Genomic DNA, 13,025 nt, shown 5'->3' on the forward strand with positions numbered 1-13,025 from the left:
TTTCCCTTTACTTTCTTCTACTTTCACTGACCATTGTTTTTCTCTCAATTGATTTTTGAGGGAATCATAATGATGATTCATATCACTCTCCTTTTTTTAATATTCATTCCTTTAAAGTCATTCTTTTTTTTTATTTAATCTCATTTCTTATGTCTCTCCTTACATCGATTTTTATTTGATACCAGAGCATTTTTTTTGCAAGTCATTTGAATAGATACATACGTTTTTTTTTCTGAATTCTAATCATTTAATTTGGTTTCCAATTTCAAAAAAAAATCATCTATGAATCCCATTTTCTTTTCATTACTTGAGCAAACTTCTTTTGAACGTTTTCTTTTCTTTAACACCACATTTGATTACTATTTTCGATTTTTCTTCCTACCAATGCCATTGAATTACAGAAATTTTGATACCTAATTTATTTTGTCATCTTTTTTCTTTCTTTCTACCTTGAGATTTTATTTTTGTACGGCTTTGCATTCTAGGTTGGGATTTACTGTGCAGGAAAGAAGATAAGGTTTTTCTTTTTTATTTGGGTGTCTTTGCAATTTAATTGAATTTTTTCTCTACATATAATCAATCCAAAAGAGGAGCAAGATGATATTAACTTTCTTGAATGTAAAAGAACCATCAATTAACTCTGTAAAGCTTTCTGAAGAAGATTGGTTTTACACATCAATGGACTTTGGGATGAATGAAGTACTTTTCAAGTTGATTATAGAATTCACAAGAGATGATGATCTCTTAATGAACCACTTTGATTCATACCCTAATCTTTTTGACAAATTACTCATTGATAGTAAAATTAAATAAATCCAAGACTCCATACATTCTGTTGTACAAGCACTTTTGAAGTGGAAATTTTGAACTTTCTGCAATCTTTACATTTTGATCGTGTCTTATTTCAATCATATCATCAACCATTCTAAACATCACAAAACCAAGTCAATCCAACAGATCATCATCAGAGATAGATGCATATTTCACTCATTTGAGCAAATATAAGCCATCAAATTGATCTGAATATATATATACTCGGCATCACGTATTACAAATCTCAGTGTGTCTAGATTGAAATCATTCATTACCATGATCAAGAATGCGTATCCAGATGAGTCAAGTGTCAAGTGCAATGATACCTATCTTTCTTAAGTAAATGAGTAAGTCAGTATCTTGTTCTAAAAATGATGAACTCCAAAACATTGAGTTTATCTCATCAATAATTGGTTGATCTAGAAATTAGAGTGGCTCAGAAGAGCAAGTTGTAATCTCATTAGGCTATGCATTTCGTGCATTTTACTTTATAAAATTGTTGTTTGAATCACCAAGGAAGTTTTGAAGATCAAAGTTAATTTATAATTGTTATGATCCCACTTCACGGATCATGAGATGTCAAGACACGTGACAGGTGAAGGACCACACTCACTATATACTACTGTCCTCATTGTACACGTCCCCACGCCTAGGATTCGTAATCATCGGGTTCGCAACAGGCCCCGGCCCCGCCGCTGCAGAACTTGAATGATTACGTAAACCACTTGGAGGGGACTGTACTTTGCTTCCTCACACTACAATACTCATACCAAGCATAGATCACCTTCTCCTCCATCCCAAGCCCCAGACCCCGTAGCCGGTCATAACATATTGTAGCGTCTAACTCGAGACGGACCAGAAGGACAAGAATAAGAAATTGAAGAAAAAGAATTAAAATTGCAAAAGAAGATTATTTTTTAACAAGAAGACAATATTAAAAAGAATTGAAGAAGAAGAAATTTCTTTCACTGCTACTGATTAAGTTAAGATATCAGGCTAAAAGTTTAAAACCACGTCGAATCACCACCCTATTGCTCCCACCACCACGCCTTCCTTCAAACCACCGAGCGAAGAGACCGAGTCGATTAGCAGCACATCCTGGCACGAGGTTACCCAAAGCAAACCAGATACCACGACTATGGCTACCGGAGCGGACCTTGCTAGACTGATCCAACAAATGGAGGATATCAACAAACGCCTATTGGAAGAGACAGATTGACGCACCGAACTCACCAATCGCCTTGCCGAAGAAACTACTCGACGTGAACAGGCTGAGGCTCAAGCAGCTCAGCTTGAGGCCAACCAAGCCACTACGTCGACCACCACCGCACAGCCAGCCATGCCAACCGTCACGCAAACCTCACCTGCAACACCTGCCGCCGTCCAACAGCCCACGCCATTGATCAAAGTCGCCACGCCAGACAAGTACGAGGGGATTAGGGGAGCTGTTGCCGAAGCCTATGCAAGCCAGGCCGGGATCTACATCGCCATGAACGCTACATTGTTCACATCGGACAAGGCCAAGGTCATGTTTGCCATATCTTATCTCACGGGTGAAGCTATCAAGTGGGCCCAACCTTTTTTACAACGTATCTTGGACCCCGAAGCCAACAACCCGGTCACGTACGACGAGTTCACCCGAGCGTTTGAAGCTGTCTTTTTCTATTCAGATTGTCAAAAAAGAGCTGAGGCTGCCCTCCGTGCCTTACGACAAACTAAATCCGCTGCCGAATACACCATTCGATTCAACCAACTTGCTCCGACCACTAAATGGGAACTGCCAACGCTTATCAGTCATTACCGTCAAGGATTGAAAAGTAATGTGCGCATACCTATGATTAGAGACCAATTTGACGACCTCAAAAGCATCACCCAACTTGCATGTGCCATCAATAATGACCTGAGAGGCGAGAGTGTAGACCCGGCGACCATATCACGCTTGACAGACCCGGATGCCATGGACATCTTGTCAGCCCGGTTCGAGATATCTTCAGACAAGTACAATCGGCGAGCTGAGAATCGGTTATGTTTCAAGTGCGGGAAGCCAAATCATATGGCACGTTGGTGTGGCTCAAGAAGTCGTGAGAACGGGAAAGGAAGAAGTGGTGGTGGTAAGGGAAGATAGCTGAACTCGAGGCAAAGATTGCGGCATTACAGAGTGGGATGGGAGTAAATTCAGGAGCTTCAACATCTGTGGCGGATCAATCAAAAAATGGCGCCGCTTGGGAGCAACGGACGTGCCACCCCCGGGCTTGAGTAGGGAGGAGTCAGTGAAGGAAACGGATGCTTTGAAATCAAATGCAAAGAAAACATCAGACCCCCGTGTGTTTACAACCATTTCCTTGTCCCAGACCCCCTGCGCCACGTCCCCCAACCCAGATAGTACCACCGCCCATGCCTTGATTGACTGTGGTTCCACCCACGTAGTCTTAGATCGTAGCGGCCTCCCAGTCAATGACTTGAAGTCAGTCGGCGAGGTGTATGGCTTCGATGGTGCACCTCGAACAGTTGCCCAAGACACGGATCTGTTCATTGACGAGGATGAATCAAAAACGAAATTTTTAGTGACTCAAATTAAGGATTCTTACCACGCCATACTCGGCATGCCTTGGCTGCGCGAGAATGGCCATTGTATTGACTGGAAGAACGGCACATTAAGACCAAAGAACGTAAGTCACCACATTTCAGCCATGGATCTGGCTTCGTCCAACCCGAAAACAACCCCACCAGGACCAAAGGCCCACGCGAGGGACAGTGACGAGGGGGCTGTTAGTTTATCTAACTTCATGCCCCCGCGATGTGAGTACACAAACCCTTCCAAACCGTTTATCTCTGAAACAATGAATAATCAATCACCGATTCTATCACAGATATTGGAAAAGCAATTCGGACAAACCTCAGAAACATGACAAAGCCAGACACTACCACTCGCCACCAATAATCTGGTGTTGCTTAATCCGACAAACACCCCAAACTGCCTTGAGGCCCAAGAGGGGACAGCTAGGAAACATAGCGAGGGGGCTCTCTTTCACAAGGCAAATAAGCCCCCGCGAGGTGAGTCTGATGAAGCCCTAGACCAAGTCATTGAAGCAGTTGACAAGCTTGTACGGCCTGACAATGACAGAACCCCAAAGATCTGCTCCACCGAGGCTTCGTGGAGTGTGTCGGCCAGACTCGCAGCTGATAAGGCCAAAGACCAACCGGAAAAGTCAGCAGAGGAGCTAGTCCCGACACGCTACCATCGGTATATCAACATGTTCAAGAAGAAAAACTCTATGACTTTACCTCCACACCGACGTTACGACTTCCGAGTTGATCTAATCCCTGGTGCGACCCCACAGGCCAGCAAGATCATCCCCTTGTTGCCAGCCAAAGAGAAAGCCCTAGACACCATGATTGATGAAGGATTAGCTAAGGGCACCATCAGAAGGACAACATCGCCATGGGCCGCCCCCGTCTTGTTCACAGGAAAGAAAGATGGGAATTTACGCCCATGTTTTGATTACAGAAAACTGAACTCACTTACAGTCAAAAACCGCTACCCATTACCATTGACAATGGAGCTGGTTGATAGCCTTCGTGATGCTGAGAATTATTCTTGCTTGGACCTAAGGAACGGTTACGGCAACCTACATGTCAAAGAAGGAGACGAGAAGAAATTGGCATTTGTCTGTAAATGTGGTCAATTCGAACCCCTTATCATGCCGTTTGGACCAACTGGAGCGCCTGGATTTTTTCAATTCTTTATCTCAGACATATTTAGGGAGAGAATTGGGAAAGACCTGGCAGCTTACCTTGACGACCTGTTGATTTACACACCTGCAGGCGTAGATCACAAGAAAGTAGTAGAGGAGGTCCTTCAGATACTGCAGTCACACAATATATGGTTGAAGCCGGAAAAGTGTAAATTTTCGCGTAAAGAAATTGATTACCTAGGACTCTTAATTTTGAAGAACAAAGTCCAAATGGACCCATTGAAGGTGTCGGCTGTAAGTGACTGGCCAATTCCGCAGAATGTGTCCCAAATCCAACGGTTCCTAGGGTTCTCGAATTTCTACCGTCGGTTCATCCATGGATTCTCTTGTATAACCCGACCCTTGCACGACCTAACATGTGACAAAACACCATTCATATGGGGAACGGATCAGCAAAAGGCTTTCGATACCCTGAAGACGTCATTCACCACTGCACCTGTTTTGAAAATAGCAAACCCGTATAAGCCCTTCATACTGGAGTGCAATTGCTCGGATTATGCGTTAGGCGCTGTTCTGTCGCAGAATGATGACGAGGGGGTATTACACCCAGTGGCATTCTTGTCCCAATCGTTAGTCCAGGCAGAACGGAACTACGAAATTTTTGACAAGGAGTTGTTAGGTGTTGTTGCATCCTTTAGGGAGTGGCGACATTACTTAGAAGGAAATCCAAACCGCCTGGAAGTCACGGTGTACACTGACCACAAGAACTTAGAGAGTTTTATGACGACAAAACAACTTACACGACAACAGGCTTGGTGGGCAGAGACCCTCGGTTGCTTCGATTTCCACATCCAGTTTCAACCGGGCCGCGAATTGAACAAACCAGATGCACTCTCGCGTAGACCTGATCTAGAACCCCCGGCTAACGAGAAATTGTCGTTTGGAACACTACTAAGACCCGAGAACCTATCAGAAACGTCATTCAACGCTGACCTCGATAGTATTGAGGCTTGGTTTGAGGAAGAGATCATTGAACATGCCAATGTCGAAGATTGGTTTGAACAAGATATTGGTCAAGGATCAGTACCTGAACACGTCGAAATTGATGCTTTAAGTAAATCTAGTGACGCACCGGTGTGGACAGACGAGCAAATCATGGAGAGAGTGCGACAATCTTCTAAGACGGACAAACGAATACAGTCAAACCTGTGCAATTGCATAATTTGGGTGGAAGACTTTTCCTATGCATTTTCACGGGTTATGCAATTCCATTGTCTAGTTTGGCGGTAAAAAGTATCAAGATCTAGGAATTTTTCTATGCATTGTCACAGGTTATGCATCTGCGCAGGTATGCATTTGCACAGGTTTGACTGTAGTCAATCTGATCAAAGCCCTCTTGAGACCTGCAGTTGCCGAACTACAAGGAGCACTAGATGGGTATGAAGTTCACCATGACGTACTTTACTATAAGGGGTTAGTGGAAGTACCAGATGACGCAACCTGCAAATTCGAGATCCTACGCAGTCGACACGAGAGTGTGCTAGCCGGGCACCCGGGTCAAGCAAAAACCCTGAGCTTGGTTCAACGCCAGTATCGATGGAAGATGATGAAGGCCTATGTGAACAAGTTTGTCAACGGTTGTGTCTTGTGCGCACGGGTCAAGTCGTCAAACGCAGTGCCATTTGGCACACTAGAGCCCTTACCTATACCGGCCGGCCCATGGACAGACGTTAGCTATGACCTGATCACCGACTTACCGTTGTCTGATGGTAAGAATTGCATACTGACGGTGGTAGACCGACTTACCAAGATGGGGCATTTCATTCCCTGTACGACGGAGATGACATCAGACGAGCTGGCAACCTTGATGCTTGCCAATGTCTGGAAACTCCACGGCGCCCCAAAGTCCATAGTATCGGACCGCGGTAGTGTGTTTGTATCTAAGCTGACTCAGTCCTTGAACCAACAACTAGGAATAGAGCTCCACCTGTCGACGGCCTTCCATCCACAAACAGACGGGCAAACAGAAATAGTCAATAAAGTAGTTGAACAGTATTTGAGACACTTTATCGCTTACCGACAAGACGACTGGAGTGAGCACTTACCTTGGGCCGAGTTCGCCTACAACAACGGAACACACTCGTCGACAGGTTTCTCGCCGTTCAAAGCAAACCTGGGCTACGACCTATCGTTTGGGAGAATACCATCATCAGAAAGGTGCATACCTGAAGTAGAAGTAAGACTTCAAAACATTGAAGAGATCCAAAATGAATTGAAAGAGAACTTACAGAGAGCTCAGGAGGTGATGAAAAGAGACTATGACCAGGTACGACGAGCAACACCTGATTGGAACATCGGTGACGAGGTATGGCTTAACAGCCGTCACATCTCCACCACAAGACCATCTGCAAAGCTAGACCACCGATGGCTTGGCCCATTCACGATCGAGAAGAAAATATCGACTTCAGCCTATAAGTTGAAATTACCAAGCACGATGAGTAGAATCCATCCCGTCTTTCATGTCTCTGTATTGCGAAAGCACTCACCGCATTTGATTGAGGAAAGACAGGAGGCAGCCCCATATCCGATCGAGATCGACGGCGAGGAGGAGTGGGAAGTCGAAGAAATCCTGGATAAACGAGTAAGAAGACGCAAGACGGAGTACCTTATTAGTTGGAAAGGGTGTGGCAGGTCGGAAGACTCGTGGGAGCCAGAGGCTAATGTGATCAACGCAAAGGAAATGATCGCCACATTTAATTTAAAGTTAAGGCAGCAGAAGGTCACCGAAGGACGAGGCGCATGTGAGAGGGGTGAAGCTTTTTCCCACCGGGTTTTTTAATGCAAGCCCCGGGGAAGTACGCAGGGCCGCGAACGGGGAGCCTGGGCGTAAAGGGGGGGATAGTGTTATGATCCCACTTCACGGATCATGAGATGTCACGACACGTGACAGGTGAAGGACCGCACTCACTATATACTACTGTCCTCATTGTACTTTGCTTCCTCACGCTACAATACTCATACCAAGCATAGATCACCTTCTCCTCCGTCCCAAGCCCCAGACCCCGTAGCCGGTCATAACAATAATATCATCATTAAGTTATGCAAATTGTTCTTTTTAGAAAATCAAATCAAATCAAATTCGTGATGCTAATGTCACATCTTGAGAGGAAGATGGACAAAGAAAGTGTTAAATATTAAATATTAATTTGATAGTGATTCTAGAGGCCTTTTTTGGTTGAAGTTGCTTACTCTAGACAGGAGTGACTTGGCTTCCTCTCAATTCCATAACAAAATCAAGCCAAGATGAGTTCAATTTGCTCTTTTGAAGAAACTGCCTTGTAAAATTTTACCTTACCTTGCACCGCTCTTACAAAACCTTTCGTAGGAGGTGCTAAAAGGTGTTACAAGATTGGTTTTCCTAGGCTCATTGACAAGACTCTTGACTCTATTCTTATCATTTGTGAGAAGATATGCTTTGAGTGAATAAACTACTATGTACTGATTTAGAACTTGGAAATTATTTGTATAGAAAGATATGATTTTTTTTAATACATTCAGTCATCGTTGGATTCATCGAGATGAGTTGACGGGGAATGGTACCAAAGATGTCATTTGGGCTCTGGCTTATGGTATTAATTGTCAAGGGATTTGGTGATCTTTTTTTGGATAGAATAAAGTCTTTTAATGTCTGAAATTTGAAATGTTGATCGTATGATGATGATTTATTTTCATATTTCAAGACCTCAAACTTCAAAGATATAGAACATCATGAAATTTCCTGGTGACTTAGCCCATTCTTTTTTATAATTGACGGGGGGAAAAGCTTCTTAGGAATGACTGTAGATTGTCACATGTTTCTAATTTGAGAAATGTTAGTGATGATTTTGAAGTAGTATAGACACAACAGCCCACATATAATTACCGAGCACCAGTTCCCTGTCATATCTTACGGGCAGGGGAAGTAAGCTTTCACACAAGCAGAACTTTGAGTTCATCTTTCGCTCATAATGAACATCGTGTATAATTGATATAAGCGTGTAAATAGACGATAAAGACTAACTATAAGAGCAATAGGCCTTAAGCGATACAAGAGATTCAAAATAGTCCAAAGATTGTCCAAAACATTTATAACAAGGAGTATGAAGAAAGAGACGTCCAGACAACAGGCTTCTCAATAGCTATGATAGAGAAGAAGTTGAAAACGGTATATCAAATCATTGAAATAGACGGTAAAAACTAACTTAGAGCATCACAGCTATGTATGAGCGATACAAAAGGTTCAAGATATATCCAAAATTTTCACCAAAACATTCATAACAGCAATATGAAGAAAAAGGCGTTTTATATAACCGGCTTCTAGATACCTATGATAGAGGAGAAATTGAAAACGGTATATCAAATCATTGAAATAGAAATAGACGATGAAAACTAAATAGAAGAGCAGCAGGCATGTACGCGAAACAAGATATCAAAGGACGCGTCCAAACATTCTAGCAGTAGATTTATAGCAAGTAATTCAAAAAGTATGGCGTATATATAACCATGATAAATGATAAATTGAACCCCGTATGTTAAACATCGAAATCCGCGAGTTGTGATTGTTGCAGAGGACAGTTTCGATCATCGGGATTCTTTTCCAAGATGAGTTGGACGAATGTACATAGTTTGAATAAGGCGGCGTTGATATAACCATAATAGATGATATATTGAACACCGTATGATAAATCAATGAAATCCGCCAGTGATAACTGTTGCAGAGAACAGATTCGGGGACTGAGATTTTTTTCTAGTTTTTTTCCAATTTTTTCTAATTTTTTTCCAATTTTTTTCCGAGAGGATTTTTATAACTGTACTTAGTTTGAAGGAGGCCGAGTCTATATAACCAAGATATGAAAACAGTATGGCAACTCATTAAAATCCTCCAGCTGTCCCGGCTTCAAGAGCGTTTTGATGACTGTATGAAGCTCAAAGACCACGGAGTCTATATAAGAGAATAGATGAACCGCATATGTTAGATCATTGTAACTGTTGTAACTGACAGATTCAGGAATCAACAAAGAGGAGTCTCATGAACATACCTAGTATGAAGTATAACCATGATAGAGGATATGTTAAAAACCGCAAGTTAACTCGTCAAAGAAGTCCGCTAGTTGTAACTGTTCCAGAGAACAGATTCGGGATTCGGGATCCTTTTCCAAGAGGAGTTCGATGACAGTACGGAAATCGGGAGGGACCGAAGGAAGAAATTGTGGTTTGGAATGTATAATGTTGTATGAAAGACTTCTTCCATCACCTGAAGAAGGGATATTTGATACGAGAAAAAGAAAAATCGAGTCAGTGACTAAACAAAGGGGACGATTCGGAGAGAGAAAGAGATATGTCTAGAGAGGAATACGTACATGGCGTGAATGGCTTCTGTCCGATTAACATTTCAAACGCCATGACTCCCAAAGCCCACCAATCTATCGCTTTCGTGTATGGAATGTGTCGGAGCACCTCGGGAGCTTTAGCAAACGGAGTTCCACAATTGCCTCGCGCAAATCCAGAAGTCGTTATTATGGCTAGACCAAAGTCAGAGAGTCTGATTCGTCCATCGCAGCCCATCAAGACGTTCGCAGGTTTGACATCGCGATGAATTATCTTCTTTTGATGAATATACTCTAAAGCGCATCCTATGTCTAACATAATTTTCTTGACATCATCTTCCGGGATCGTAGAATACTGAATGATTTGTTCTAAATCGCCCCAGGCGAGTTCGAGAGTTATAAACGCTCGAGCGAGATCGAAACAATGTTCATAATATTTGATAATGAGGCTATGATCGAGTTCGTTAAGGATTAAAATTTCTCGAATTAAAGAATTGGTGACATCATTTCCTCGTTGATCGTATCGTGGAATAATTTTAACTGCATATAACTTTTGATCGCAGTTAGATCTGGCCACACAAACTTCACCAAATCCACCTGATGCGATCAGCCCCAAGTGTTCATATTCCCGGTCCATAAAATGCTCGTCTTCAGAAGTGGAATCTAGAGAATGAGTTTCTGGAGTTTCTGGAGTTTCTGGAGTCAAGGGAGTTTCTGGAGCTTCTGGAGTTTCTGGAGTCAAGGGAGTTTCTGGAGTCAAGGGAGTTTCTGGAGTCAAGGGAGTTTCTGGAGTCAAGGGAGTTTCTGGAGTCGACGGAGCGGGAGGAGGTTGAGTACAATTATTGTCGATCATGATGGAATGATGAGGGTTGATCGTATATGATTTAAAGGGTCGGTGAAGATAGAACAATGGTATGGATCTGATAAGCAGGTGTCGGAGGACTAGAAGTAGTAAGACTAAGATAGAGAAGCTCTGATTGGATTGAGTGAGGCCTGTCGTTGGACTTGTAGAACGCGATTGATGTTGATCGTGATCGACGTTTTTATCGACAGAGATATGAAGTATAGGTTTTGAAAATGTAAACAAGTTACAAGCCGTATGGGTTTATGAAGCACGATTGGGGCTGAGGGATGGTGCTGAGGTTGAATAGGATTGGCCCTAAGCAAACCTAGTAAACAACTTCAAGATACAAACAAGAGTACGAGTCATCAAGACGGTAGTTACACTTTTGTTGTAGTCTATCTATTGTAAATGGGTTCCCAATGCCTCCGTTCAAAATACAGCGTTCGTAATCCTAGAGACACAGAGAAATCAAGTGTACCTTCACAGCTGTATCATCACTCGATTCAAGTCCCTACCACACATGAGAGGGATTCAAGTCTTGCGCGCTGACCCAATATCAAAGACCATGATCGGTCAAGTCAAGCGCTCCAGAAGCACTCAACAAGAACACGCTGTTGATGCTGCTAGGAGATGTTTTACGAGAAAAAGGCAGACGATATACATCATGCGACCTTACTGTTGATCTTTAGCTGACTCAACTGGCATACTAAAGATACCTATAGATATCTTTAGTACGGTGTAGCTGAGTCCAGAGATTCAACTGTATCTTGAGTGAAGTCTTCTTCTATGTTCATCAAGTGGCTCAAGATTGGGACCATAGCTGCTCCGAAAAGCGACTCAGAGGTATACTTCTGATGACGTGAGCAAGTTTAAGTCTTCAATGGATTACCAAACCAGATCATCTCAAGGTAAAAGGAGCTAGTTTAAGTGTCTTCTAGATACACACACGAATAAAACTGTGAAGATGATATTTTCTCTTGACTAATCAAAGAGACAATAATGGATACAACTGCAAAGACACCATAGCGCTGGAGCGAAAAGTGGAAAGTTTCAACGGAAAAGTGTAAAGAAGGCTATAAAGAACATCCCAAGCTGTAAAATAGAGTCTTCATTCAAATCACACACGATCAAAACATAAACTTGACACAACATTTCCCCTCGATCAGCTATTTTCCTGTTACCGGATTTCTCTGTGTGCACGATGTTTGAATAATTGAATAAAACCTTTTATTCAAACGTTGATTTTCCATCAGATTAGATACAATCTTGACGTGAGATAGTCGCTGTGTCAAATTTGAGTGTAACTTGAACACACAAGAACAAAACACCTTATTGATGTCCTTCACACTTGAGTGTCACAAACGACTTTGAGTACAAAGCACTCTCTACGGTGTGAACCCAGTATGTATGATCATGAAAGTGAGGAAGTGCGAAACTGCACAATCTTCATTGATTAAAGCAAACAAACAAAGATGAGATAGGTAACCTCATGCATCATAATCACTAATGAACTGAATAACTGTGAAGAAAAATGAAATTGTTCAACCTCTTTCTAAGTATAGTCAAAGAATAGTCAAGACGATTTGTATTATTTGCTAATCAAACGTAGAAAGTTCAACGCAACTGCAAAGAACAAAATTGTGCGAGGGAACAAGAACAACGACATTATCAAAAGTTCAAAGCAGCCTAAGAACATCCCGCACATCTCTTCAAATTGCACACTATCAGATCACATTGTCAAAGAAAGTTCTTGTTCATCTGTTTTCTTGTCTCCCAATGACCTTATCAGCACATTTTTTTGATTCATCATAGTGGCGGTGAATTAACTTGGTTATGTTTTTAACAATGATAAGCGTGCTATATCCGAGCCTTCCTGGAAGTCGAACATGGCAAAAAAATGTTTTTTGCAAAAAAAAAAAATGTTTTTTGATATCTGATGAGTCAACAGCAGTGATGAAAGCAGACTCGGTTTTGACAAAAACCGGATATAGTTGACCCAGTTGATGTTTCTGGATGGGAATTTTGTGTATACATAAATCCCATTGATCACATCAATCTTGCGTACAATGTCATTTATGGATCGGATTGGCAATGGAACCGATCTTGACCCCATGAAGAAGTGAGTAAATTCAGAAATACACAATGATTAGAACACAAAATGATATTCCAGTTCAATGCCAATGAGCTCCATTCTTTGCAATCATAATTTATAGTCAGGCAGAGTCCAGACACTGGGCCTTTGACCATGAAGCGGTCCAATCGATGTCCAAAAAAATCATAAGAAGCCCACGCGCGGCCGCCTCCGTG

General features: G+C 42.2%; 2 protein-coding genes across 2 annotated transcripts in view; one reads left to right on the forward strand and one right to left on the reverse strand.

Annotated features, from left to right (window-relative positions):
* The window catches only part of MELLADRAFT_78827 (uncharacterized protein), a gene marked incomplete at both ends in the record, with an annotated part of 3,106 nt that extends 2,536 nt beyond the window's left edge, over positions 1-570 (forward strand). The window contains one exon of the mRNA XM_007414379.1: positions 1-570.
* Positions 571-10,302: 9,732 nt separating this feature from the next.
* MELLADRAFT_91499 (uncharacterized protein) lies at positions 10,303-10,727 on the reverse strand (the record flags this gene model as incomplete). Its single annotated transcript, XM_007414490.1, has 2 exons — positions 10,303-10,323; positions 10,377-10,727. 2 exons carry the CDS (start codon positions 10,725-10,727, stop codon positions 10,303-10,305), a joined length of 372 nt encoding a protein of 123 aa, XP_007414552.1.
* Positions 10,728-13,025: the final 2,298 nt, after the last annotated feature.

The sequence above is a fragment of the Melampsora larici-populina genome (genome assembly GCF_000204055.1).
Source record: "Melampsora larici-populina 98AG31 unplaced genomic scaffold MELLAscaffold_43, whole genome shotgun sequence".
Lineage (NCBI taxonomy): Eukaryota > Fungi > Basidiomycota > Pucciniomycetes > Pucciniales > Melampsoraceae > Melampsora > Melampsora laricis-populina.